The following is a 26,713-nucleotide window of genomic DNA, read 5'->3' as shown; positions in this document are numbered from 1 at the left end:
ACCTGTGTTTCTGACCTCATGATTGCTGGAGATGATGATGATGTGGAATACCTATACATATGGACCTAAACAGATAATTCTCTGCTCAATTCCTCAGGTGAAAAATCTCTAAAAAATGCAATGAATATACAACAGTTTGGCAGAATTCCGACCTGGTCCTCCAAGTCAGGCAGTCATTCTAATCTAACACATGAAAACAAGAACAGGCAGCTAGGTCCACAAGGTGATGGTATTTCAAACTGACTTATATCCATATATGGACTTACAAAACTTGGTATTCTAAGACCTTATACAATCATGAATCCTCCGCAAAATACATTTCATAATGTCAATTTATCCTTTCAGTGGGAAACAGAAAAAACAATCACCTCCAGTTTTTAAAATCACCTCTAATTTTTAAACCTAAGTAGACACTTCTCATATTTTAGACTTTCCAAATCCCTAATGTAATGTCAATTGGTTGTGTAGTGTTTTGAGTCACCTTCAACATCAGATGTTTTACAGAAAAGCACCCAAAACTAGATACAGCTCTTGCTTTGGTACCTTGCTCTGATAATGGCATAACAAATGTCCTACATAAGCCCTTTATTGTTCACTGGAAAATAACAAGTCAGCTCTGTGAGGCTGAGTGTTCATCAGGGTTCAGCTACCCATGAAGCTTGGTTTTGGCTAAGCCCTTCATGTTATAATAAATAGCTATATTGCTATTGCAGTTTCAGTGTAATAAGAACACACGATATGGTAAGGGGAAAACTCACCTCCCCTTTTTCTTTTGTTTGGGGTTTTTTGGAGGGGCGGGCAGTTGCTTTCTGCCTTTGCATTTGCATATCTCTTTTCTTCCTTTGGGAAGGCTTTGCTCCTACTATCACGTACGTTGAGACCACAAGAATTATTCTGTTGACTTGGACTTTATGCAGTGTTTCCTTTGTCCTAGTGCCAAGTTTACCTAAGTCTGTATTCTTCCAGACAGACATTAGTTCTGCTACTATCCACACGTTCTTCTCGAACCGACAATTGCTCTGTTGGTGAGGATGCCAAGTCTTTTACCCAGTCTGTAGAAAAGCGGAACCTATTGTCTGGGTTGTACAGAGAGTGACAGTATTTTTTCTTACAGCACAGCAAAGACACAAATAGATGTTTTGCTTTTTCAAAATTTAAAAACACATATATCTGGCATCTGCGTGTATGAACTACTGAAATAAAAATCAATCAACCAAAACAGCAAACAAAAAAAGCACTGCTGACCAAGGGGAAAAAAGAAAGCATCAAGCCAATCTGGTTTTCATCTTTGCCGATTACCTTTCAGTTTACAAACAGCTGTGCTGGACAGGAGTGCTGCTCACTCTGTGATTCATGGGCCTCCAGCAGTCTGTAAACAGCCTGCACTGAAAGATGGTCTGTAAAGCAATCACCAGCTTCTGGTTGAATCTGTAAGTTGGAGAGATGTAAACTTGAGAATCATGTTTTTATAAAACAAATATTCTTAACTCAAACACTTGTAGTCATAACAACAAATGTATGATGCTATAAAATAATTAGAATTTCTTTTTTCTAGTGCTATATACTTAAATATTACCATTCTTCTCCCCCCGCCACTGCCAAAAAAACAGAGATACAAGCAAGACTTTTTTATTATTATTTTTCCCCCAAAACCTCATCTGGTTCTTCAAAAAATTGATTTTCCATTGAACATATTTATGTGTCCAGGTACGGCCCCACTGACTCCAGCATGGTCTGCTGGACTAGCAGAACTGATGGTGGTCTTTAGGAAGACCTATATGCCACTCCACATCAGGGGAGTCAGGTCTTTAATATTAGAGTTCACCAGTTATTGCTAAAATAGAAATATATTCTTGCAACGAGCAAAGCTTGTATTTGAAATAGATGAAATTAATTACAAAAGGACCAGAATCAGGGGAAATGAATTCTTAGTTCAACTATGGTTTTTGTAAGTTACATGTATCAAATAATTCTGAGTTGTATATAAATGAAAAGGAACTTGCAAGAGTGGAAGTATTTAAGAAGCTTCTTAGTGAAAGATAATTCTGGGGATTTGTCTAATGAATCTTTGTTGTTCTGCTAAATTAAAAGCTAAGTGGCTAACTAAATATTTATAAGCTTCTGAGGTGGAAGTGACTCAGGATACGTCCACACTGGAGTGTGCTTCTGAGTAATGACTCATGTGTTTGTGGGTGGATTTTAGCTAAACCTGCCTTGACAGTATGTGTTGCTGTACAGTACAGGGCCCACATTCCTTGCATTTTGAACCCATATTCAGTGCTGAAGCTGACTGGATGAAAGAGGGGGTCATTCCAGAGCCTGCATGCTACCATCTGTGGATGATCTAGGAAATGGCTTCTAACATATTGCTGGGGAATTTGCTTACCCTCCTTGGATCCCTCTGTGGAAGCTCTTTCCTTCCTTCCTACCTTGCCTCTTGCCTGCCTATATAATGTTGGAATAGGTCCAAAGGCCACAAAAATTACCCAAGGGTTGGAGCCCCTCTGCTGCGAGGACAGGGTGAGGCAGTTGGGGTTCAGCCTGGAGAAGAGAACGCTGCGGGGAGACCTTATTGCAGCCTTCCAGTACTTAAAGGGGGACTACAGGAAGGGGGCGACCTCCTTGGCAAGGCCTGTTGTGACAGGACAAGGGCTGATGGTTTTAAACTAAAAGAGGTTTAGACTGGATATAAGGAAAAATTTTTTTACAATGAGGGTGGTGAAACCCTGGCCCAGGTTGCCCAGAGAGGTGGTTGATGCCCCATCCCTGGAAACACCCAAGGCCAGGCTGGACGGGGCTCTGAGCAACCTGGTTTCATTGAAGATGTCCCTGCTCACTGCAGGGGGTTGGACTAGATGACCTCTAAAGGTCCCTTCCAACTCAAACTATTCTATGTTTCTGTGATAATAGTTGAGGTAGTTGTGATTTGTGTTCTCCCCTCTCTTCCCCCAAAGCCAGAAGGATTAACCAGGGATCCAGTGGATAAGGTTCTTATAAGTGAATGGTTTGTTCAGCAGAACAGGTACTTGGTCGGACTTCTATCGTCACTTCAGTTTCTGTATTGCAGATGGCAGGGTGACTCCAGAGACAATTTGTGTCATGCTTGCCAGTAATTCAATTGCCAACATGTAGCCTTGCGCTTCTGGTGCATATTAACTATGCCGTAGTGGTAACACCGAATCATCTCATGGACCCAGCATGACTGACACTGAGCCCCAAACAATGAGATTACCAATAGCACAAATGCCGATAAATTGTCAGGAATAAGTGAATGTAAGGGTGTAAGAAAATATGTACCAGAAAGAGTAGAACATCACTTAACTCGGTGTCTCGCCTCAGAGGCCAAGAGACGATACATAAAGCAGAGTAGAAGAACAAAGCAAAGATGTCAGAATGCTCCCTTTATCACCGGGGACCTCTCACACAGATAAACAAGGTGATTTTTATATTTAATATAGCTCACAATGCATTTTTGTTTCATTGATGTCTCCAGCTGTTTTTTGAACTAAGCTTCCAGCATCCATACTGCAGTATTAGATCACACTGTTGGGATAAACAGGAGGAGGAGGAGGGAAAAGAGGCTAATGAAATGCAATCAGTTTGGCTTCGGTTGAAAAAGGAAACCACTCCACTTGCATGCAATATCCTTCACAACAGTAATTTAAGTGGTCATGATTCTGAAACCCCACTCTAATCAAAATGGCCGTTGGCACTTAGGGGGCTCTGACTTTACTGCACGGTCTGAAACACTTCTTGCATTCTGCCCTGCAGTTAACATAGATGCTAACCTTAAATGCAAGCAGCTTGAGCCATCCACTCTCTGGCTTTCCTGAGATTCAGCCACTTCCTTCTCTCCTGTTCTCCTGTGGCACTGATGGCTGCAAATAATCTTGTTCTGTGTAAGATTCAGTCTTGATAGGCTCCGTTGTGCTCCATAATGGCAGGAAGTTTACCATCCAGTGTCTCACACTGGAGGACTCATTCCCTGGCCCACCTTTCATCCCTCAGTCCTTTCCACAGATCTGCTTAAAGTGATCAGTTTGCTCCCTGCGCTGCACCTCAGTCTGCTGCTGCATGTCCAGCTGTCCTGGGATGAGCTCCTGCAAGTTAGCATTTCTCAAACTTCAGATGAATTAAAAGTTCTGTGGAAAAGAAAAAAATAAAGATTAACCAGAAATCCAGGGAGGTTTTCTGGCAGCAAATAGCTTGGTGTACTGCAGATAGCGTACCATGCCAAAAAAAAATGCAAAAGGAACAGCTAAGCATTAAAGATGGGTTTATGAATCAGCAGTAGATTCCAAGATGCAGAAGGCATATGGGAAGTAAGGTCTTAAAAGTAGAGGTACAGAGGGATGATGATCTAGAATGAGACCCATGCTGTGGCGATTGCACTCCTCACGGCGAGCAGACAGGTGCGTGGTTCCAAGCAGCCTCTCCCATGGAGCAGAGAGGATTTTCCCAGCTGAAGTTCAGCTTGTGCCTATGCAGGGATAGCCGAGAGGCTCTGAGCTACGCTGTGCTAAAACCCTTCCTGCAGGCATTGTGTATTATTACTAAGCTGTATGTTACAGATGGCTAAAAATTCTGCTAGAAATAGCCTCCATTTCAGATATGCTTTTACATTACTGTAAGTTAAGCACATGGAATAACTGTTAAAATGATTGCCAACTTAAAAATGTACTTTTTGAATAAATGCAGTTTGCCTACTCTTACCAAGGCTTTGTTTTGTTGTAATCATAAAAACTTTAATTCCCTATACCTACAATTTTATCTTTTGAATAACTTTTATAGTTCATTCGCTCTGCAGTCAGTTAGCTTAATTTGTAACTTGTATAGATTTCTGCCCAGCAACAGCAAGATGAAAACATTCAAAAGAAAAAGACGTTGTACCAGAAAAAAAACCCACACACAAAAACTGGCATGGTGACTCAGGGGCAAATATACCACTGGAAATAATTTTAGGTTCTTAACTACCTAGTTTTCAATCTGAGAGGTTCCAAAATCATAGGAACAGGAAGGGGCAACAAGATTTGAAAGGGCTGGACAAGACAATACAGCACTGCATGCACTTTTCCATCCAAAAGTGCCAGGGTGTGGTTTGGAAACAGGGAGCCAGGATAAACCATTATATGCTTTGCTAACTTGAGTGACCTCACGGCAAAAGCATGCGGGACAACCTCTGACAAAAGGCTGTTTCACTCTCTATAGGTTGCTTTCTAAACCTAATTCTGTAGGTATATCAGAAGGGAGCCATCAGAGCGTGTTCAAGTAGGTAACAACTAACGAAGGCCTGCTGTATCAAGTGTCTTTAAGGCCTAACGTCCCATTTAGGAGTATCAAAACTAAACATACAGAATTTTACTGCTGAAGAGCTGGAGCACCTTTATTCCAGCGGGATGGGCTACTTCTTCCGACACCCCTGATGGCCGACGGGCACCCCGGCTTTGCCCAGCCTGCGGCTGGAGCGCTGCCTCCTGCCTCGGGTGGGCTCCGACGTGCAGCCACCTGCGAGGGCACCGAAATACCGATTTGGGAGATGGACTTTCGACGCCGAGGCCTGAGCACCGCTGGGTGAAGCCCGGGCACAGGAGCAGGACAAGCTGCATCTCCCCCACCCCGAGCGGGGAGGTTTCTCATTAACCAACACGCTGTGACGGGGCCTGACAGCCCGGCGGGGGCCCAGCTCGGCCCGGGGGTGGCCCGCCAGAAGAGGAACCCGGAGTGGGGTATCTCGGAGACCAGCGCCGCCCGGCGAGAGGGCTGAGGGGAGCCGAGGCAGGCTGACGGTCCGAGGCGAAGCTGGCTGAGGAGAGGCGGGGCCTACGCCGCCGGCGGTCGCGGCGAGGGACCGAGGGGGCGCGGCCTTCCCGCCCCTCCGCTGGCTCCCGCCGCCTCTCGCGAGGCCGCCGCCGCTTCCCCCCCGCTCCCCCTCGGCCCACGTCACCGGCGGAGCAGACGGGGACAACATGGCGGAGCGGCGGAGGCACAGGAAGCGGATCCAGGTAGCCGAGCCTCTCTCTCCCTGCCCGGCCCGCGCCCCCTCCCCCGGCGGTAGCGCTCCCTCCCCGTCCTTAGGGTGGCCCGGCCGACCCGCAGAGGGGCTTTCCCCCCGCTTGACTCCGCGGCCTCCCCGCCCCGACGCCGTGCCGTTGTGAGGAGGAGGCGGCGGCGGCGGGTGGTGGTGGTGGTGCCGCCGCCGTCTGCTCGGGCAAGCCGGCGGTGAGGGAAGCGCCCTCCTCTCTGCCGCCGCTGGGGCGGCGGGAACCCCGCTCCGGAGCTTGGTGAAAGCCCGGGCTGGCACTAGGGCGGGGGGGGGGGGGCAGATTTTCCTCAGAATTTTCTAGCAAATTCATAAATACTGAGGAAAAACTGGAGCCCCGCTACGCGGCGATGGAGAAACGGGGGTAGGAGCTAGTCCGGCAGCGGCGGAGGGCTGAGGGGCGGCCGGCGGGACAGCCCAGTCCGGCCGGTGGGACAGCCCAGCCCGGCCGGTTCGTCCTCCCGGGGTCTGCGCCCTCAAATACATCGCATCGATGGCCAGAGAGGGGGATTCGGAGCTGTGATCTGTTTTTAATCGCCATGTTATTCTTGGGATCTCACCCGTTACCGATGTCGCACAGTAGCTCACTGAAGTGAGGACAGCAGTCAGGACACCCAGGTGAGCAGCCAGCTTAGCCTAGAGCTGACACCCAGCCGGTCGGCTCCAGTGATTCAGAAGCAAAAGGCATGGGACAGGCGGTATAAGCTTCTTAAAAACAAACGTGTCCCCAGCCGGCAAATGATGTGGCAAGAAAAAGATATTTAGGTTTAGAAAATGTAAACAAACAACCGCGTCTAAAAATAGACCTAATCAGCTTTGAGATGATGTTAGAACGTAGTGAGAATTATGTGGTATCTATTAGAGGTAAAATGAAGGTATTTCCACTTACCTGGATGTCTGGATTTCTCAGATGTCTAACTTTAACAGTGAGTTTTACAGAGTTTTTAATGCATGTTTTGGGCATAGTTACAGCATCGGTTACCATAATGCCTGTTACGCATTATTAACCCTAAGCCTGAATAGCATTTGGTTAAGTGGAGGTAATACTCATGAGAGAAATCATAGAGCCATTCAACAACGTACACTTCAACTGTGGTCCTTCTGCTCAGTTGCCCTCTCTCCTTTCCCTCCCTTTCCCTTCCCCCAAAGAGATGGAGATGTCTCCACACTTGTAAGGGTTCCTTTTCCTCCCTTTAATTCAAATAACAGGGGCGGGGGGGGGCAGAATGCCAAGAATAATTAACCAGAATCTTGTTAAGCAAGCCTTATCAATTACAGGCATTCAATGAATTATCATAAAACATGGCAGAATTATTCTCTTTTCATCATCATTGTAGACTGTCCCTTACCAAGGGCAACAACAGCTCAATAAAGCATCCATAAAAACCAAATTAAATGTAATTTAATGTTTTGTATAATACCCAAGGCCGTGGTCTTGCAGGCACTTAAGCACATGCTTAATTTCCAGCCTCTTAGCAGTAAAAGTATTTCCCGGATTGTTGGTAATTAAATCATGTCTGGGTGTTAACACTTAAGGTTTAAGATTGTGGCCTAAATTTGTGATATAATTATACAGATAAAAGTCTGTTGCGCCTTCGTAGTTGCCCAGTGTATGTCAATAACAATGGGGAGACAGAGCGAACAAAGAATACTGTTGAATGCCCAGAGGGTTTTCTTAATTGATCAGTGAAAAAAAACAACGTGGGGTTTGGTTTTTTTTGGTAGTTGGTTTTGGGGGATTTTTAAGCTTTTTGAACTTTATTGGCATAGTTACAGTATGATTATAATATTTCAGGGTAATGCTGCAAGTTTCTTCATTTCAAGTGACATGTGAGATGTTTATTTTTAGGTGTTTCAAGTGCTTTAGAAATGTGTACTCACTTTAGGGTGATGTGTTCCCCTTAATAGACTGTTTATTGCACTGTGTACAACTGACATTTGAATACCCTGTGGTCATGAAGTAGAGCTGTATTTCTTGACAAGAGTATGGTTCTTAGCAGGAGATGGTCTATTTAGCTATGGAAGAGGCTGATGTGATAGAGTTCAATGACAAATATGTACAGAAACTGGGTTCTGAATAATTTTTATAGGGTCTTCTTATGTCTGTCATCAAGTTTGGAATCACAGCAGTTAGCTAGCTAAACGTGAGATGAGACATGAAAAAAGTCTCAGTAAAATAGTTCAAAGTCCTGTCGAGCTTACTTTCTGTGTTTTCCGTCAGAAGTGATGGCAGGAAGGATGTGTTTTATAGGATGCATTTTCATGAAAAGATGCATTGCCCAATCTGTATTGCATACTTAGACTCTTCCTCTGGCAACAAGCTGAAAGTTACGGAAGTTGCCGAAATCTTGACTTCAGAAATTTGCATAAAGACGTTTTAGAGGTAAAGTTTCCAAAGTGTCCTTCCTGACGGTAATTTGACTGTAATTAACATGGTGTTAATTAGACATGCAGTAGTGAAAAGAGGGTGGTCAATAGGATGCAGGCTGCTCGAGCACCCCCATGATTCAAATTTCTGAAATCAAGAATGCCTGCTGTGTGTAAAGGAATTATTAAAAGAAAACCAACATATGTTGTCTAGTGGCTAGTTCAGTATATTTTCTTTAGACTGAAGATCAGGGCTGTCTTTGAGTGCCTTTTACTGCAGCAACCCAACTGAAGCTATTTCATCTCTTGGGGAAAAAAATAGGGTTCTATCCACATCCTGAAATATTCACTTAAACACAGAATCTTCAGAGTTGGTTACTTTGACAAGCATTCAGTGGGTAACACGTGGCAATCCGTTGGCAGGTCTGCCATTTGACTGGTAAGTAGGCATTAAGTTTTAATTACATTGGCTGGATTCCATTGTGCACGGTTTTATTCTGCCCATATGAAGTTTTGTTTATCTTTTCGTTGCCCTTAATAGCACTTGCATAGCACCTTAGTGCTGCATCCTCTGCTCTAGAAACGGTAATGCATATAAATACTGCTTTTATAAATAGAACAGTTCTTAGGCAAATGTCTCACTGCAAATTGATGGCTGAGGTGGCATCAATGCCGTGTACGTGCCATTAATGATACGTATCTTCCTTGTTGACTTCTTTTTTCCTTTTGAATCAGTGGATTCAAGCTTTGAGATTCTCCTGATGAAGGATATCTACTAGGCAGTATTAACCGTTGTAGCCTACAGTTCTGCTGTGTCTTGATTTGGGCTCTGCTAGAAGGAAAATGTGCAGCAGCTGCATTGCTGCTTCCCATGCTACAGGTTGTTGTGAATGAGTATGGGGAAAGGATCTGCAGAAATGACAATGCAGTGGTTTTCTAGTAACACAGACTTTAATCCAGCTTGCCTGTTTGTCTTTATTTTCTCAAAAATTGTAGTAAAACTGAGTGGGATGATAACAAAGAATGGCTAAATAACTACTTTGAAAGTGAGTGGAATCAGGTGATAGAGGAGGAAGAAACAAAGATAATGGGAGGGAAACTGCAGAAAAATAGGAATTAAAAGTAGCAGCCCCACTAGTCAGTAAAACCAGAATTGCTGTCTCTTGAAAATCTGAGTTATGTTTTTGGAGGTGGGAAGGGAAAAAGTCGAAACACCTGGCCTAGGCTTAGAAGGGGACTGAAGCTGGCATGTTTTGGCTTCAAAGTACCGTACATTGGTCCTTTGGCATGAGTTTTAGAACTCTGTTTACAGCTCTTGCTCAAAAAAATTAGCAATGGCTGAAAAGAAAGAAGGAAGAAATACTTTGTTTTTATAGGATGTGTATAGGGGGAAAAAAAACCTGTTACATCTTTTTCTGTGAAGAAAAGTTAATGTCTTGTGGCTAGCACACAGCCACAATAATCCTGAAGAACTGGTTTCTCTGCATGGCTCCGCCACGTTTCTTTTAGGAGACCTCAGGCAATGCATGTACTGGTCATCAGTGCAGGAGTTGGACAATTTTATATTTATTAGTCACTGAAGAAAATACAGATGGAGTCCTAAGAGCAAGTCCTGAGACCCTATATGTGTTTGTTTCCCCCCTACCCACTCCCACCTGGTGATCTGTCTAATCAGGCTAATTTGTGTGGCTTTGTCTGTCCTACTGCACCTTGATTTATTTTAGGCAAAGTATAAATGCTTCAGCAGGATGGGTGAGGAGTACCTGCTCTCCTGCCACAGAACATCATCTACTCTAAGGTCCTGAGAGTCACGAGGGAAAGGAAGAAGATAATCTTGCGATTCAGAAGATTCAAAGAATTTTGATGATCCTTTTAAAATGGAGGAACATAAATCTTTGTAATGCGTTTGTCTGCACCTGAAATAGCTGGTCTTGTTAGTGATATTCTATTCTGATTTTCCAGAAACCTTGTTTACATTACGCTTTTGTGGAAGGAAATCATCCTGTCTTGGGTCGTGCCTGTCTTCTCCCAACTGTGATGCAAAGGGGAAAAAAAAAAAAAAAAGAGTGAAATTTCAAACCACAAATACGCTCTGGCTTTTTGACATCCATTGAGTGGTTCCAGGAGTAAGAGAACCTGAATAAGTCATACTTAGGTAGAGATGAGAGGGAGAAGGGAGCTCATGGGCACGCTAGTTTAGTAGCTCAGTTCAGATGTTTTTATTTTTAATGTATACAGGCCTCTCTGCTGTTGCAGTTCCAGTTGGAGGCTGAATTAACTGGGAACTACATCAGTGTATTGAAGGAAGTTTGGAATGCACTGTGCTATACTTCGATTTGGGAGATAATGGTAAAAAAATAATTCGGTTAGGGTTTTCCTTTCACTTCAGTCCCAGCGTTGTTGTATGAATTCATACAGGGCAGAATTTTGATAGGAGTGCTTTAGAATTAGTCTTAAAAACTGTAAAATGTCAGTGCCTTCGAGTAAGTAGGTAGGCTGAGCACTGCTTCTCCTGTCTGCCTGTAGATGGAGTTCTTCTGTCTAGATAAATAAGAATTTGGGTTTGATTTGCTTTTTAATGGCATTCTTCCAGAGTTTGTAAATTGTCAGGGATCATAAATCTCTAAATTTTACATGCTGTCTAGTGACAACATGCATTTTTTGATGTATAAAATCAAAGTAGATGCAAGGGTCTGAACCAAAATCTAGAGCAGAAGTATTTGGAAGCTTGGCACTATCCCATTTTTTATTATTTGAAAACAGTTTAATCATAGAATTTTACTTGAGAAGACAGTTTATAACATCTACAACATCTCATTGCCTGAGATGTTTCTTGAATCTGTCTGTCTTTTATAGGAAAGCAAACTTAAAATATCAGGAAGGTTCCAAATGCTGTTTAAGGCTGTGTCATCTGTTTTAAAGCTTCATAATTTATTGAGAACTACCCCTTGATCCGTTTGTGTAATCTTTTCTCCTAAATGTATAAGAAGGCTTAAAATGCCTGGGTTTTGGCTATTTTTACAACTGAACATGAAGATCAGTTGAACTGCATCTTTAGAAAGTTGTGCTTAGGATGCTGAAATTTTCAGGGCTTTTGTGGATTTCACTTTATGATGAAATGAAATAATATTTTTTGTCAGTCATCTGTTTTAATATTTTAACAGAAGCCTGTCTCTGCAAATAAAGGGATGAAGATGGGATGAAAAATGAGGATTAAATTGCAGGGGAAACTGTCTCAGAATAAGCTCAGTTCAACTGTGGCAGTCTTTCTCATAGCGAACCCTTTTTTTGTTTGGGATGTTATGAAACTATCCCACAGAAAAGGACAAAGCAGTAGATAGTAAAGAGCAATTAAAAAAAAATTCCCTGGTGCCATCACGTGACCCATCAGGATCGTAAATGTTTTGGGAAGGAAAAAACCCCAGTCCTAGCAGAGGAATTAACATTGATGCCAATATCTGTAGCTTCTGTGACTGTTTTATGGTCTGTGCTGTGAAGGACTACATTTGTCCTGGGAGGAGTTGTTCCAAGTTTAATTTGCTGGTAGGAGATACCAGAAAAGCATTGTTGTGAAACTCAGTTGCTGCACATGGTTACCACTCCCTGTGGCACCTGAGCGCGTGTGCCATACGGTAACGATGGTGTGCATTCGCTCCTTTTCCTTAAATGCTTTTAACTCATTTTGTTGCTATTAAAGCAACTCTGTTTTGGTACCAAAGTGGGTAGTGTCGTCAGTGATTTACAATTACTGGTATAACTGTACCATATAAGAGGACATCAAACTACAGTACATAAATTACATGCATACGTGTGCTGTCAGTTAGTAAATAGTTTTCCATGACTTACACAGATTTTTAAAATTAAGGGGGGAAAAGAAAAAGGATTGAACATGGAGAAAGAGTTAATCTAGATGAGGATTATCTGGATTGATTTAGGCACATGTTTTTAAAACTGTCTAACGTGTGAGTATGAGAGCATATTTCTGCATACATATAAAGAATTAGGCTTTACGATATGTCAATAAGCTCAGAACTAACAAACTGTGGAGTGCTTTTGATCATTTGGATATCTTATGTCTATATTATTCTCTTCAAAATTGTCCTCAGATAGGAAAAGCAATGATCCCATCTAGAAGGATAAATCATTAGCCAGCTGATTTTGAAAGTTAGCTGTGCAAACTGTTGAAAATTAACAGCTCTCACCATCTGAAGTTTTTATTCTGGTTTAAAAACATCTATTTGACCTTGTGTTTCCACTTAACATGCTTCTTGCAATATTATGATTCTACATCTTAAAAGCAGTAATGGAGGTGGTATATGTTTATTGACCTTTAAAAACATTATGTCTTTGAATTCTATATATTCCAGTAAATCACCAATCTGTTTTATGGCTTCTCTAATCTATTTCTTCAGTCAGCATGAGAAGAATAGGTAGAGAAAAGGTACTGGCGGTCTGAAAAGATGTTGTGGTGTTTCTCTGTTATTGATCTGCGAGTAGCGGGGAGATGTGGAAAATTAAGCCTTACTGATTGAAAGCGCTCTTACAGAAAGGAATTTTTGAGGAAGTTTACATAAGTCAGTGTAATATGCCAAATGTTTGTTTCAGATACGTTTTTGTGAAGCAGGAACATTAGAGAGATCTTCCTTTCCTGCTTACTAGTGTTGGATCTTAATTTCAAATAATCAAAAATGCCCATCTCCATCCTTCCATCTTACAAATCTTTGAATTCTGCTACCTCTCTGCAAGTTGGTAAATGTTCAGAATTCATAGAAGCGTGTAGACCACAGGCTCCCTGTTCCTAAATCAGCTGTTTTGTTGTTGGTGTACTTCATCCTGCTGTGCTTCTAACAGATGTTCCTAGTCTCTAGGATGGAAGAACCTCCTCAGTGGAACTCTGCAGTGTCATTAAGTCATGCAGTGGGACTGACATTTTCTATCCAAACCTTCCAACTTCTTTTCACCATGGTTTTCTACTTGTTCACATGAAATTTAGGCTGCTTTGTACCCTGTCGATACGCCTGCATCACTGTCGTTTCATACGTGTTCATTCTTCACTCTGTTGTTTCTCTTTGCGCTCAGCTTCACAGCTGTTTTCATCCACGCTTGCGTGCTGTAAGCAGCTTTCCATGCGCCCAGTGGTCTTCTCTTAGTTCCTCCTTTAAATTGCTCTTTTTACAGAGCTGTTACAGGAATGCTTTTTTTTTTTTTTAGCTTTTTATGTAGACAGAAAGTTCTTGGGAAAAATTACTTGACCTATTTTCGTATCTTTTACATTTCATTTGTTACTTAGATATTGCCGTAAAATAATGAGGACTTTGCAAAGTCTGATTTTTGAGCCCAGATGAGTGTCTTTCCCATGTGTTTAAAAACTGTATTAATTTTGCCCTTTTGCTTTTGTAGGAGGTCGGTGAGCCATTCAAAGAGGAGAAAGCTGTTGCTAAATATTTACGCTTCAACTGTCCGACAAAATCCACCAACATGATGGGCCACCGAGTTGATTATTTTATTGGTAGGGTTACTTTTAACCAGGGCATGAAAATTTCTGCTTCCAATATTGTGTGTGGGGCGGGGGCTGTTTTGCTTTTATTGTTAGTGCTTTATCTAGTAAGTACTGATCTTACAGTTGAGTTTTGAAAACTTATCTAGGCATTAGGTAGCTATAGAATTAATCTTATCACCCTGAAGTAAACACAATAAACTTTTCGCTTTATGATTTAAAGGTGTGTAGTTGTCAAGAGAGCTGTATTTCAGTGTAGCGGCTGGTCTTTAAAGGTTGGGGGGATGTGGAACGTCACCAGAACTGACTGACTGGTTGGTGTGGTTCAAGGAATGTAGGCTAAATGTTAAAATAAATGTCATTAATCTGGATGCGTTTTTAATTCCCTTTTTCCCTCCAGCCTCAAAAGCTGTGGATTGCCTCCTGGATTCTAAATGGGCAAAGGCAAAGAAAGGAGAAGAGGCTTTATTTACAACCCGAGAGTCTGTAGTTGATTACTGCAACAGGTATGACCTAGCCTAACTCATCAGTTTTATTAAGGAGAGTAGTTGTCAAGATGTCGTAGTTACTCAGGAACCAATTTCACTTAGGTGTCGCACATTCTAAAACGTTTGTGGTTGTATGTAAAAAATAATGATTGTATTTTTATTGTTTGAGGGTGGAAACAATGAAGTTTTATCATCTTTGTTCTCAAGACTCTCTCATGCTCGTTATGCTGCTTGGGGCAGAAAGATGAACAAAACAATTTTCCTAAAGAGTTATTTTAAGTCAGCAGGGTCAGAGCACTCAAATCTCTCCTTCCTGTGGACCTAGTCTGCCGTTGTGGCAGAAGCTGGACTTTGAGGTTCAATTTATGCCTCTCAGAGGGTACGCCCCTGCCGCTTAGAGTACTCCAAGCGCTTTGTTTAGATGAATGGCATATTCTGACTATACCTCATTTGGGGCAGACATGCAGGGTTTAGAGGGTTGTCTACGCTTGGAGAGTGTAAACTCTGCGAAAGCTACTTAGAAATCAAGAATATGGCTGATATTTAGTCTGGTTTTTTCTGGCCTCTTTCAGATAGCTGTGCAGCAAGGTGAGATTCTTCCCCCAAGTTCCAGGGCTGAGGCAGGGTTGATTTTGTGTTTGAACTTCAATCCTGTTGCTGATTTCTTTGGGAAGGTTCAGAAAAAGCGTTACTTTGATGCGAGCAGAAAAGTTTTCCCTTCCAGAGTCTTTGGACTGGGGTAGAAGTCTGTGTGTTTGTTCTTCAGTTACTAAAGCATTGGATGGGTCGAGAGTTGGTTAAGCCCTTCAGCTCCAGCCACGTAAAGAATCCCTGCGTAGCGTGCAAAGACAGTCAGTTCAACCCTCTGTTCTCCGCAGTGATTTTTATCCCTGGTGTCATTTCGTGCCCTGATGATCCTTTTGGCACCATACCATCTCTGCAGTTTGGCTTCTCTTGCTCGCTTCTATATTGCTAATAATGCTACAGCCACCTTTAGTCACTGAAGCCGTTTTCAGAGTTTTAAACGTTAGCACTGTCTGCTTCCATTGCCTTTTGGAAGGGATGGCAGAATATCGTAATACAAAAATAATCCCTTCGGTATAAGAAGTTACCTAGGCTCTGATTCGTATTAAAAACAAGTACCTTAACTCTCTTGGTGTGGCTATTGCTTGTTTTACGTGGCCTGTCAAACGAAAGCCAAATATCAGATCCTGCTCCTTCATCCTGTGTCAATTGCATCGATCAGTTGCATATTTAAAACAAGTTACTACCTGAATTCATAGCGCTGCTCACGTAGGTGAGGTCTCCCGGTACACTTACTTATTGATCTAAGTTCACTACGTTTTCTTTTGAGGAGTTTCGTTCACCAATCAGCTCCATTAATAATGCTTTGTTCAGCAGATCTGTAGCGGGTTAACAAGTGGGGAATCAGCCAGCAATCTGGACTTCATTAGTTACGTCAGGGTCTGCCCCGCTTCAGGATCTGGCTGTTGGCTGCGCTGACAGCACGGCTCCATGCGCTGAACAGCAGGTCTTGCACAGTCCCGGCTTTTTATATTCCATCAGAGGCAGAGGGAGCTCCTGCAAGCGAAAGGTCCTGGTCCTGCAGGCCAGACCTCTCCTGTGGACCTGTGCCCCCTAAACTTCCAGCTGTGAAGAAAAGTAGTTTCTTCACAAAAGAAAATCACAAACCAAGTGATTTTCTGTTGCTAGAAAGAGAATCTGCGTCAACAATTGTCTGAAGGAAGGTTTTTTACATACCTGCAAAAATTTTGCTCGATAGTCAGCACACACATAAGTTTAGCTGGTAGAATGACCTCTCTGTCTCTCTGGCGAGTTTTCCTAATTCAACAAGCAGTCCAGCATAAGGACTTGGTCTGCAGCGAGCGACGAAAGAGACCAAGGACAAGTCAGATTGATACGGAGCATAGGACGGGGATCTTCGGTGTGAATGAGTGCTTGGGTTTCGCACCCACTGCTTCCTCTCAGTCTCGAGAGCAGTATTCTGTACCGCTCTTCCTATTGTGGGTTTGGCTGTGATCCTTTCAATGACACTACTTATTGGTGACAAGCTTAAGACCACCAAATACTACTTCCTCGTGCCCCGCTGGCCACAGATACACTTGCTATAAGGTGTGTCTGTAGGTGGCATGAACGGAATGCGTGCGTGTGCGCCGGAGTTCCAAGGGCGCGATTTTATTCATCACGCACCTCTTACCAAGGAACTTGATAATCCGTATGCCCGCTTTCTTAGTTTTACTATGAAATACTTCAACATGAACTTGAAAATAAATACTGGTTGGAGTTGCATTAATGGGAAAGATAATGAAATTGACCTGGTGGCTTCCTCCATCCTACGTCTTGTGTATTCATTTATATCTACACAAAATGCTGCCACAGAAAAGTATGGGTTTTATGTGGTTTTGAACAGATGAATGAAAAAGCAAAGCGAGAGGTGAGACCCAGGATAACTAAGTCTGGTGTATTTATTTGCAAATAGAGCAGATGACGGTGACCTCTGTCGTTCAGTCGTTCTATTAATGATTATACTAGATAGATAATCTAGAATGGTATCTAATAAAATAATTGAGTGTAAACATTATTATCGCAACCACACTTAAATGTATCATTTAACTTTTTTTATTTTAAGACTCCTGAAAAAGCAGTTCTTTCATCGAGCGTTAAAAGTGATGAAAATGAAACCTGACAAGGATACAAAGAAAGAAAAGGAAAAGGGAAAGACGGAGAGTGGGAAAGAAGAGGAGAAAAAGAGCAAGAAGGAAAGTGGCAAAGATGAAAAAACTAAGAAGGAGAAAGAAAAGGAAAAGAAAAAGGATGGTGAAAAAGAGGAGTGTAAGAAGGTAAGAGAAGAGTTTGTCTCTTCTATCTGTAGAAGAGACAGAGAATACGTGAACTGATTGTTAAGATTACAATGGCTTAAAAGTACGGCTGGTTGTTCTAAAATGTGACATACCTTTTTTTGCTTGTGTTTATCTCTAAAATAAGTTTCCTTTTTTTTTTATTTTGATCTATAATCAAAAAAGAGGCTTCAGTTGGGCCTCTGTGTACCACATCTCCTTCTAATGAGGGCAGAGTTAATAAAAACCTACTACTTCTCTTCAGCTGCAGCAGGCAATGATGCCTTGTACGAGTGTACGTTAGCGTAGAGTGACACACGTGCGTGGGACCTGACATCTCCAAACGGTGCAGCTGCACGTGTGAAACAAACAGTTTTGCAATGTTTGGTAATAAGAATGTTTGGAATGTAGTATTTGATACTTGGCGCTTGGGAACAGCTCTGTAATAGTGGGCTGTTTTTCTCTGCCAGCTCCATTACTAATCTGCATCATGCCTAGTTTTCACAGACTTCTGATTCACTTCATAAAGTTCAGACTATTATCACTGTACAGAGTTTCATGTGCTTTTGCACGTTTTCATTCCTGATTAATTTTATTAGCAGAACAGAATTCCTAAATTGAAATGTTAGGAATCTGCAGGAGAAACTTGATGAAGGGATGTGGTTTTTCTTCTGCGTGTATGGTGGGATGATTCCAGTGACAGTTCGTAGGACAGTGCTCAAAAGTTATTCCCAGGCAGACACTCCTAAGTGAAATAACAGCACATTTAGTGAAAGGTGTAGTCCGTGTACTGAGGTCTAGATCTCAGAAGGAAGCTACATGGCTAATAGAAGAATTAAAAACAAAACCACCTTGCTGGCAGTCTGAACATAGAAATCAGTATAAAATTCCCTGGCTCTTGAGGGCCTTTAGAAGGCTCATTATGAAAGTCATGAACTCCTCCAGTTCCCCATCGTCTGGAGAGTTACGTTATTAAATGTAATGTTGATTTTAAACTAATCATTATTTATCGAACTGATATTTTAGGGGATTATATAAGCCAGTCAGTAGTAACTGGAACAACAAGGCAGGACAAAAATCAGAAAGTTAATTTCAAACAAAGAAATAAGCAAAGAGAAGGAGACAGAGAGGAGGAAGCACAAGGTGCAAAAATGGATTGAGGGGGATAGAGAATAAACAGGCAGAAACTGATTCTGAAAGGATGTCCCTGTGGTAAATAGGGCAGCACAGCACCAAAGAATTCTAATAAAGTTAGTGATTCTGAAGTGTTGCACCCTGTTCTATTTCTTTCTTTTCTGTTCTTTCAGACTTTGTGTTAATATCAGTGGAGCTTTGCCATGCGTCTGCAGACATAATGTAATCCTGAAGTCATAGTCTACTCCTTAGACACTAACTAAAAATAAAATTTCTCTTTCCTTACAATTTTCCTTTATTTTTGATGTACCCAGTTGGTAATAAATGAGAAGAGGAGGAAATAAAGCATCTTTACTTAAAAAAAAAAAGTGTGAATATGGTCTTAAGTTTGTGAAAAGTTATCAGACTTAATATATTAAAACACTAGAAATTAAAACCCTCTTCATTTTTTTTTTTTCTTGTCCTCAGGATGAGACCCCAGGAACACCCAAGAAAAAGGAGACAAAGAGGAAATTTAAACTTGAGCCACACGAAGACCAGGTTTTCCTGGATGGAAATGAGGTAGGATTTATGGGTACTTTTTGACTTGCAGGATCAATGTATTATTGTCAGATAATAGGTTAATTTGCTGGATTTCTGCAAACTCTTGACAGGCTGAATGAAAAGTTAATGGCAATGTGATGGCTGATCTTGAAACAACAATTGTTTAGATAGTTGCAAGGAGGTGGGATGGAAATAAATGTAGGAGAGTAACTTAAAAAATCGAAAAGAAAACTTAATTGCCACTAGATTACATGTCAGCGGCCATGAGGTGAAGTGCATGCCCTCAGGGAGTAGCGGGGTGTTGGAGGGGGCTGCCCGGAGCGGCCCTTGCAGCCACTGTGCTCAGAGGCTTTCAAGAGCAGACTGGGTAAAGCCCAGCCAGGTACAGCCCCGAGTAACCCAGGCTGGCCTCGCCGCTGCCCCTGCTTTGAACAAGAGGGTGGTGGACTAGAGGCTTCCTGAGGTCCCTTCCAGTCCAAAGTGTCCTGTGGCCATTGTCATGCTGGAATATTTCTAAACAAGAGACAAGCCTTTTAGAATATGATGGGCGATCACAAGAGGGGAAGTAAAAAATATCTGGCATCCAGAGGCTGCCTGACTTTGTCATTTGAGCAGAGAGGTGGCACTTAGGCATTCCTGAATTCTCGTCCTAACTTTCCACTGAAACAGTGGTCTTAAATACTTCCCTGTACCTTGCTTTCTGGGAAGACAAAGTATTAATACTTTAACAGCGCTGTAATGTAGAGAGTCGTATTTGTGCTTTCAAGATTTGGGATAAATGGTAAGTCGTTACTTCAGGAAAATTACCCTGTGCTGGAATCTCCCCCAGGATTCTTGTACACCTTTGGTTATAAAACATACATGGCAGCGACTGCTGCAAATAAAGCACTTGTGTGGAAAACATACTTCCTTCATGCATCTTTATTTCACTCTTCTCAGTCAGTTCTTCACAACCTGCCTTCTTGCTGTGCTTCATCCCACCTCATCCAGCGTAACACCCACCTCTGACCCCGCCCGTCGTCTCTCAACATGGGGTAACCAGCTGGCATGCAGCATTCTCAGTTGGGCGCAGTACTGGATTGCAGTATAACAGTGCTTACTCCTTGTCTTATTGTTGCTTCCTTTTTTGTTTATTAACGAGCCAACATTTTTTTAAGAACTGCAACTCCCAACATCTTTCTTCAGCAGTAGCTCATTCAGAGCCAGTCCTTGTGTATTTACATGAGATTTTTTTTTTAGCTTTTCTTCCTTATTCTGCGCTTACGAACACTGAATATTACACACTGCCTCGTTGCCCAGTCACCTGTCATGATCATCAGTTTGTTGGGCTCACAGAACAGTTGACTGGCAGCAGGGTTACACCTGCATATAGTCAGTCAACTTTCACACCCTGTGAGAAGCAGAATCACAGAATCCCAGACCGGTGGGGGTTGGAAGATGCCCTCGGGAGATCACCCCGTCCCACCCCTGCTGGAGCAGGCACACCCAGAGCAGGGGCACAGGACCGCGTCCAGGCGGGGTGTGAATGTCTCCAGGGAAGGGACCCCACAGCCTCCCTGGGCAGCCTGTGCCCCTGCTCTGGCACCTGCACAGGAGAGGAGTTTGTCCTTATATTCAGGTAGAACTTCCTGTGTTCCAACCTTTGCCCATTGCCCCTTGTCCTGTCATTGGGCGCTATTGAAAAGAGTCTAGTCCCATCATCCTGACACCCACCCTTCAGATATTCATAGGTATTGATGAAATCCCCCCTCAGTCTTCTCTTCTTGAGGCCGAACAAACCCAGGTGTCTCAGCCTTTCCTCAGATGGGAGATGCTCCAGTCCCCTGATCGTCTTCATAGCTCTCCGTTGGACTTGCTCAAGGAACTCCACATCCTTCATAAACTGGGGGGCCCAAAACTGGACACAGCACTCCAAATGTGGTCTCACCAGGGCAGAGTAGAGGGGGAGGATAACCTCCCTCAACCTGCTGGCCACATGCCTTTTAATGCAGCCCAGGATACCGTTGGCCTTCTTGGCCACAAGGGCACATTGCTGGCTCAGGGTCAGCCTGCTGTCCACCAGCACTCCCAGGTCCTTCTCAGCAGAGCTGCTTTCCAGTAGTTCAGCCCCCAACCTCTACTGGTACGTGGGGTTGTTCCTCCCCAGGGCCAGGACCTTGTACTTGCTCTTGCTGAATTCCATGAGGTTCCCCTGGGCCCAGCTCTCCAGCCTGTCCAGGACTTGTTGGATGGTAGCACAGCCTTCTGGTGTATCAGCCACTCCTCCTAGCTTGGGATCATCAGTGAACTTGCTGAGGTTACACTCTATCCCATCATCCAGGTCATTGATGAATATGTTGAACAGGACTGGACCCAGCACAGACATCTGGGGAACATCACTAGTGACAGGCCCCCATCCAGACTCTGCCCCATTGATCACAACCCTCTGAATTCTGTTGTTGAGCCAGTTCTATATTAAATACTTGTTACATCACAGTGAAAAACTATTACTGCCTCTGAGGTGTCCTCCTGTTAGTTCATATCAGCTCATCTGCTGTGAGGGTTGCTGGTTTCTAGTAATCAGAAGCTTCTTTCCACAGTTAACAATAGTTAAGGTTCAAACTGTTTCATTTGGTAAGAAAAAAAGCATTCTGATTTTACTAGTTCAGCGAATTCTGCACTTTACCAAGAAGCTTTTTTAATGAGGCTGAGCAAATCTGACTCAAAGGGATCCCCCGTTCTCGCGCAGACATTGGTAACAGGGTGCTGTGGAACAGAGAGTATAGCGATGCTCACCTGAGGCCATCAAATGGGACTTAAGCTGAGCTGAGTGTTTCAGCTGGTTGCTTTGTTCCACACATTCAGTCTGGTTTTTTTTCTCTTAATGGGAAGAATCTCTTCAAACCTAGAAGTACTTTTTTTGTTTCCACTCAGTGAACCTGAGAAGTTTTTTCTTCACAGAAGTTTTTTGGCTTTGTGCTGAACAACACTAACAAATAAAGAAAGATAAAACCAAACCTTGATGCAGTGGTATTTCTGAATCTGTCATTTCCCCATCAGTTTTACTGTCTGTTTTCCCCAGGATGTTACATCACCCGTAAGTTACCCTGGGTACAACTTCTTTCATGAAGTAATTCTTTGAGAGTTCCAGGCTGAGATTTCCACTGGTTTTCTTCCACAGCTTGGAAACTCCTTCCCTGTCTTCTGCCCCTCCCAGCTGGAAGCCACTGCAACAGCCAGCGCCCTGCCCAGGCAGTGCGGTGTCCCTGGGCCTCCCACCACGAGGCTGGGATTATGACCGCCAGGTAGCCAAGGCAGGCGTGCAGCCCGTGGCTGCCTCCTTTCGCACCCCTTTCACTGGCAGAAACCTGCCTCAGGTCCTGTTCAAAGCGTAGCCCAGCCTAGGGCGCAGGGCCCCTGCCCCCTCCTCTGCCCTGGTACGTTCCTGACCGCAGGGCCGTTTGTCAGCAGCAGGTGTTGGAGCATGGCAGCCAGCAATTGGATGAGGGAATGACATCATTTAACAGAGAGCTTGTTTTCCAGGTGTAAACTAGATTATTTCTGTTGTAGGTGTATGTGTGGATCTACGACCCTGTTCACTTTAAAACTTTTGCTATGGGACTTGTACTTGGTAAGTAAGAGTAGATATTAGCGGGCACACCGTAAACATAGGCATGGCATCCGCAGGCCTGTCTGTCCTTGGGGAGCTTTGTCTTTTTTCTGGACAGAGATTTTGCTCCTCAGGTTCAGCATGGCTTGATACCAGCCAGTGTTTAAAACAAACCAAAGCAAACCGGAAACGTGCTTTGCAAATGTCTGAACTTACACACGCTGGCAAGCTGGTTTGTTTCCATTGCTTTAAGCTAATGAGGAAGTTGCCCAGTAGGCAAGTCTGGTGGGTTGTATAAAAATGTGGAAGGTGTTAAAGGAATTATTTTAAACTATGGATGATACCTTTCTGACCCTAGAACTTGTATTCGCGTATAGGATAAGCCCAATCTGTTAATTCTATTTTTTTGATCTAAATTAGTATTGATGTTAACTGCCACCAGTGAGCTAACGGATCTTTGGACTGCTGGTCTAACACCCTTGACCTGTACCTTCCAGCTTCCTCTCCCCGAAAGAACCACCTTTCCTGAGAAACTCTGTCATCCCTTGCGGCCATATCCAGGCCTGTGGCCAGTCCTCGGGGCCCCCACGCTCTCCCCCAGCTCCCTGCGCCCAGGTCCCGCTGCGCTGGTTATCGGCAGCTCCCTGCTCCCCGTTTGCTTGTGCCCTCTGTTCTGAGCTGCTCCCTTGGCTCCCTTCTAAGTGCAGCGACTTCCAGTTGCTGAGTGTGGCCCTCAGTCTGTCCCTACCTGGCGAGAGAGTAGGAGCGGTGGGACTAGACAGGGTTTCAGTCAAGGCCTAAAATACTATCAGTAACTCATACTATGCTAAGCCAGTACCTTGAATTAAACAGTAAGCCTAGAACCTTTATACACCTACCAGGAAAATCTAATCGTGCTTCTCATGCTTTTCTTCGTATCTTTGCGTTTAGTGATCGCTGTTATAGCTGCAACTCTGTTCCCACTCTGGCCAGCAGAAATGCGTGTTGGTGTTTATTACCTCAGCGTGTGCGCAGGCTGTTTCGTCGCCAGTATCCTTCTTCTTGCCGTTGGTAAGTGTCATCTTTGCTTTATCAGCAGGTGAAGTCTAAAAGGGCGGAGGCACAGCCGGCTTCTTAACCACCGCCCGAGATATGTCGCTGCCTCACTTCCCGGGACGCTGCTCTTAGCAGTAGCCGGGCTGATTCCACCTCTCCATTTCCCCCGTGGCCACTGGGTGTCAGGGCTGTGCCGCAGAAGGAAGGAAAGCTCAAGCTTGTGACACCTGTGGGTGTTTCCTGTAGGGTGGCGATTTGTTTATGGCCTCCATTTAAAAAAAAAAGAAGAAAGGCAAAACAAGCCCAAGAACTGTCTATAAGAACAGGTTCAGTAGTGAGAGTGGTGTAACCAGGATTGTAAAGCTTTCTTTGGCTTGTACTTCTGTAGCAGAGGGGATACAGAGCTAAATCGGAGACAAAATAATGGGGTGGGGGAGACGTGGTGGGAACAAACAGTTCCACAGGGCTACCGCAGAGTGAGAGATTTTCCCTCCAGGTCAGCCCTGTCCCTGACTTTGGGTGCCTGTTAGGAGCAGAAAGCTCTTACACCGCGGTTGTACCGTGTGGATGTTTACCATAAAACCCCCAAATTTCCCTTTTTTACACAGCTCGCTGCATCCTTTTCCTTATCATCTGGCTCATCACTGGAGGAAGGCATCACTTCTGGTTCCTGCCAAATCTTACAGCAGACGTGGGATTCATTGACTCCTTCAGGCCCCTGTACACACACGAATACAAAGGACCAAAAGCAGACTTAAAGAAAGAGGAGAAATCAGAATCCAAAAAGCAGCAAAAATACGACAGCGAGGAGAAATCAGATAGCGAGAAGAAGGAAGATGACGACGGGAAAACAGAAGCAACGAGGAACTCGGGAACGGACGGCTCAGGAGGAGAGCGACATTCAGACACTGACAGTGACAGGCGTGAAGACGACCGGTCCCAGCACAGTAGTGGAAATGGAAACGACTTTGAAATGATCACAAAAGAGGAACTGGAACAGCAAACAGATGAAGGGGATTGTGAGGAGGAAGAGGAGGAAGATACCGAAAGTAGGCCTTCACATGAAAAATCATAACTCACTGTGGTTTTGGGACTAAGTATGTGCAAATGGTTGGATTTTCTTTGTTGGCTGATCACCAAAACATAGCCCATGCCGTAGCATCTTTGTGTGCTGAAATATACGTGTTACCAAACAGTTTTATATCCAGTTCCTTCCTTTTTTTTTTTTTTTTTTTTTTTAACCGTTAACTTCATGACTTGGTACTACGTTAATCATTAATATCCATTTACGGAAGTTTTATCAATCTGACAAGTTTTCTATTGATCGATAGATTGCCCAGCTCGTCCTCAAACATACTGAAAAACGTAGTTTTCTGGTACTTGCATAACCGGTCAATTAGTTCAGCTTCTCCAACTTGCTTTTGTAAAACAGGTGAAAGTTGAATGACCAAATCTCAGATTATTCCTAGTTATGCTCATTCGATAGCTAGTTAGGTAAAGCCCTCCTTAGCTCACAGCTTTCTTGATATTTTTCTTGATTTTATTTTCAAAAGATTGTGAAGGCTTTCCTAAGAGAACTAGTTTTAGTCGAAATATTTTGCTGAAAATATAAAAAGCTGGTAGCGCTGAATTTGGCCGCGGCGTTCTCTCTTTCTCCAGACCGTGTGCCAGCAACTGAGGAAATCCAAACTGGTTTTGTACATCTGGTTCAGAGAAAGATGTCATCTCCGGCAGGCGAGGGAAGCAGCACGGTTTGGAAATGATGGCTGTTTTCTTCCTCCTGCTCCGTCGTAATTAAAAAAATAAAAACAAATGTATTCTGTACATAATTTACAAATAAAGCAAACCATTTACTTTAACTGCTACTTATTATTTAGGGATTTGATCCAGCGTTCAGGTTGTATTATTAAAGCCATTTTGTGGTGTATCTATCAGAGAAATGCAAGTCAAGAGGACCTCACGGAATATTTGTGTATGGTTGGTAGCTGTTCCACAAGAGCTTTAGTTTTGTGCCAACATTCCATGTATTTGAGTAAATTGATCTTTATTAAATGAAAGCAAGCAACCATAGCTGTACGTATGCCTTCATGTTAAAACTTCCTGTAGTCTGGAACTGGAGCAGGTTTTAAACTGAAGCGGCAGGAGAGCATTCGGCTGATAGAAACACAGGGAGCTCAAGGCTGGTACGGAGCGACCGTTAGTGGTCGCTGCGTCGGTATCTCGGAGCCGCCTGTGCAGTTTGTGCCACTCCCCGCTCTCTGCGGGCGCCCGGAGGCCCTACGCTCTCTTTTGGTTATCTCGGCACTGAAGTTCAGACCTGGCATCGTCCCTCCGGATGACTGTGACAGTAACTGTAGATTTGATTGTTTCCCGAACCTGCTCAGAGAAGCTAAGGGTAAGCCTGATGTCTTAATTAAGAGAACTTTTTTTTTCCCCTATCCTAAATTGCTTCCCTTTCCTTCCGGCATCGGTGTTTCGGATGATTGTGCAAATACATGCATCGTAATGGGTGCGTTGGTATGGGTTCATGGATATGGTGTGTTTGCTGCGTAAATCTCCTGAGCGTGTACCCTGTAAGGAAATAAATTGGATCACTTTTTTTATTCATAGAGCGAAAAATTAAAGGACCCATGACCTTAACAGATAAACTTCTGGACACGTGCATGTTATCACCGACAAAATTAGCTAACAAAGTCCTGTCGCTGTCTTCGTGCCTTGCCGAGGTACGCTGGGTGCGATGGTGAAGCACCTTGACCGGCCGCTGCCTTTTCTCCCGTTTCACAGCTGGTTCCACTCTCTGCTCACACCAGGCTGGCCGCCCCCGGCCTCGTGTTTCGCTTCTAGCGCTGGGGACGGAGCTGCCTGCCTTTCCGTGCAAGAACGTTCAGCTCGCTGGCGACGTGGCCAGCAGGGATTCACGGCGGGCAGCTCAGCCACTGCTGGTTTTTGAAGAAATTAATGCAGCGGGTTTCAAGTGTGTGAAACAGTGAAAAACATCTTGAGGGCCTTGCTGAGAAAATAAAGTTGAAATGGTCAAATCATAAATACTTGAGGGACGTTGCCATCTGCCTGCCCTTAGGTGGATGTGCGCGATAAGCCAGCGCTACGCACCTGTGGCCTGGGGATGAGGGTCTGGATCTCAAAATTAACTAGCAAAAAGCT

General features: G+C 43.7%; 1 protein-coding gene across 2 annotated transcripts; it reads left to right on the top strand.

Moving 5' to 3' along the window:
- Nucleotides 1-5,867: 5,867 nt before the first annotated feature.
- SEC62 (SEC62 preprotein translocation factor) lies at nt 5,868-25,617 on the top strand. Of its 2 annotated transcripts, none has more exons than XM_075098505.1 (8): nt 5,868-6,002; nt 13,808-13,916; nt 14,305-14,410; nt 17,043-17,253; nt 18,853-18,945; nt 22,477-22,537; nt 23,447-23,566; nt 24,160-25,617. In XM_075098505.1, the coding sequence occupies exons 1-8, from the start codon at nt 5,967-5,969 to the stop codon at nt 24,624-24,626; spliced, it is 1,203 nt and encodes a 400-aa protein (XP_074954606.1). In that variant the 5' UTR covers nt 5,868-5,966; the 3' UTR covers nt 24,627-25,617. The 2 variants fall into 2 exon arrangements, with proteins under 2 accessions (XP_074954606.1, XP_074954605.1); XM_075098504.1 differs by lacking the exon at nt 5,868-6,002 and adding an exon at nt 8,755-8,846.
- The last annotated feature ends 1,096 nt before the right edge of the window (nt 25,618-26,713 follow it).

Source organism: Phalacrocorax aristotelis, chromosome 7, assembly GCF_949628215.1.
Source record: "Phalacrocorax aristotelis chromosome 7, bGulAri2.1, whole genome shotgun sequence".
NCBI classification, from domain to species: Eukaryota; Metazoa; Chordata; class Aves; order Suliformes; family Phalacrocoracidae; genus Phalacrocorax; species Phalacrocorax aristotelis.
The sequence above is the reverse complement of the archived record's forward strand: the minus strand, read 5'-3'. Positions and strand labels throughout refer to the sequence as shown.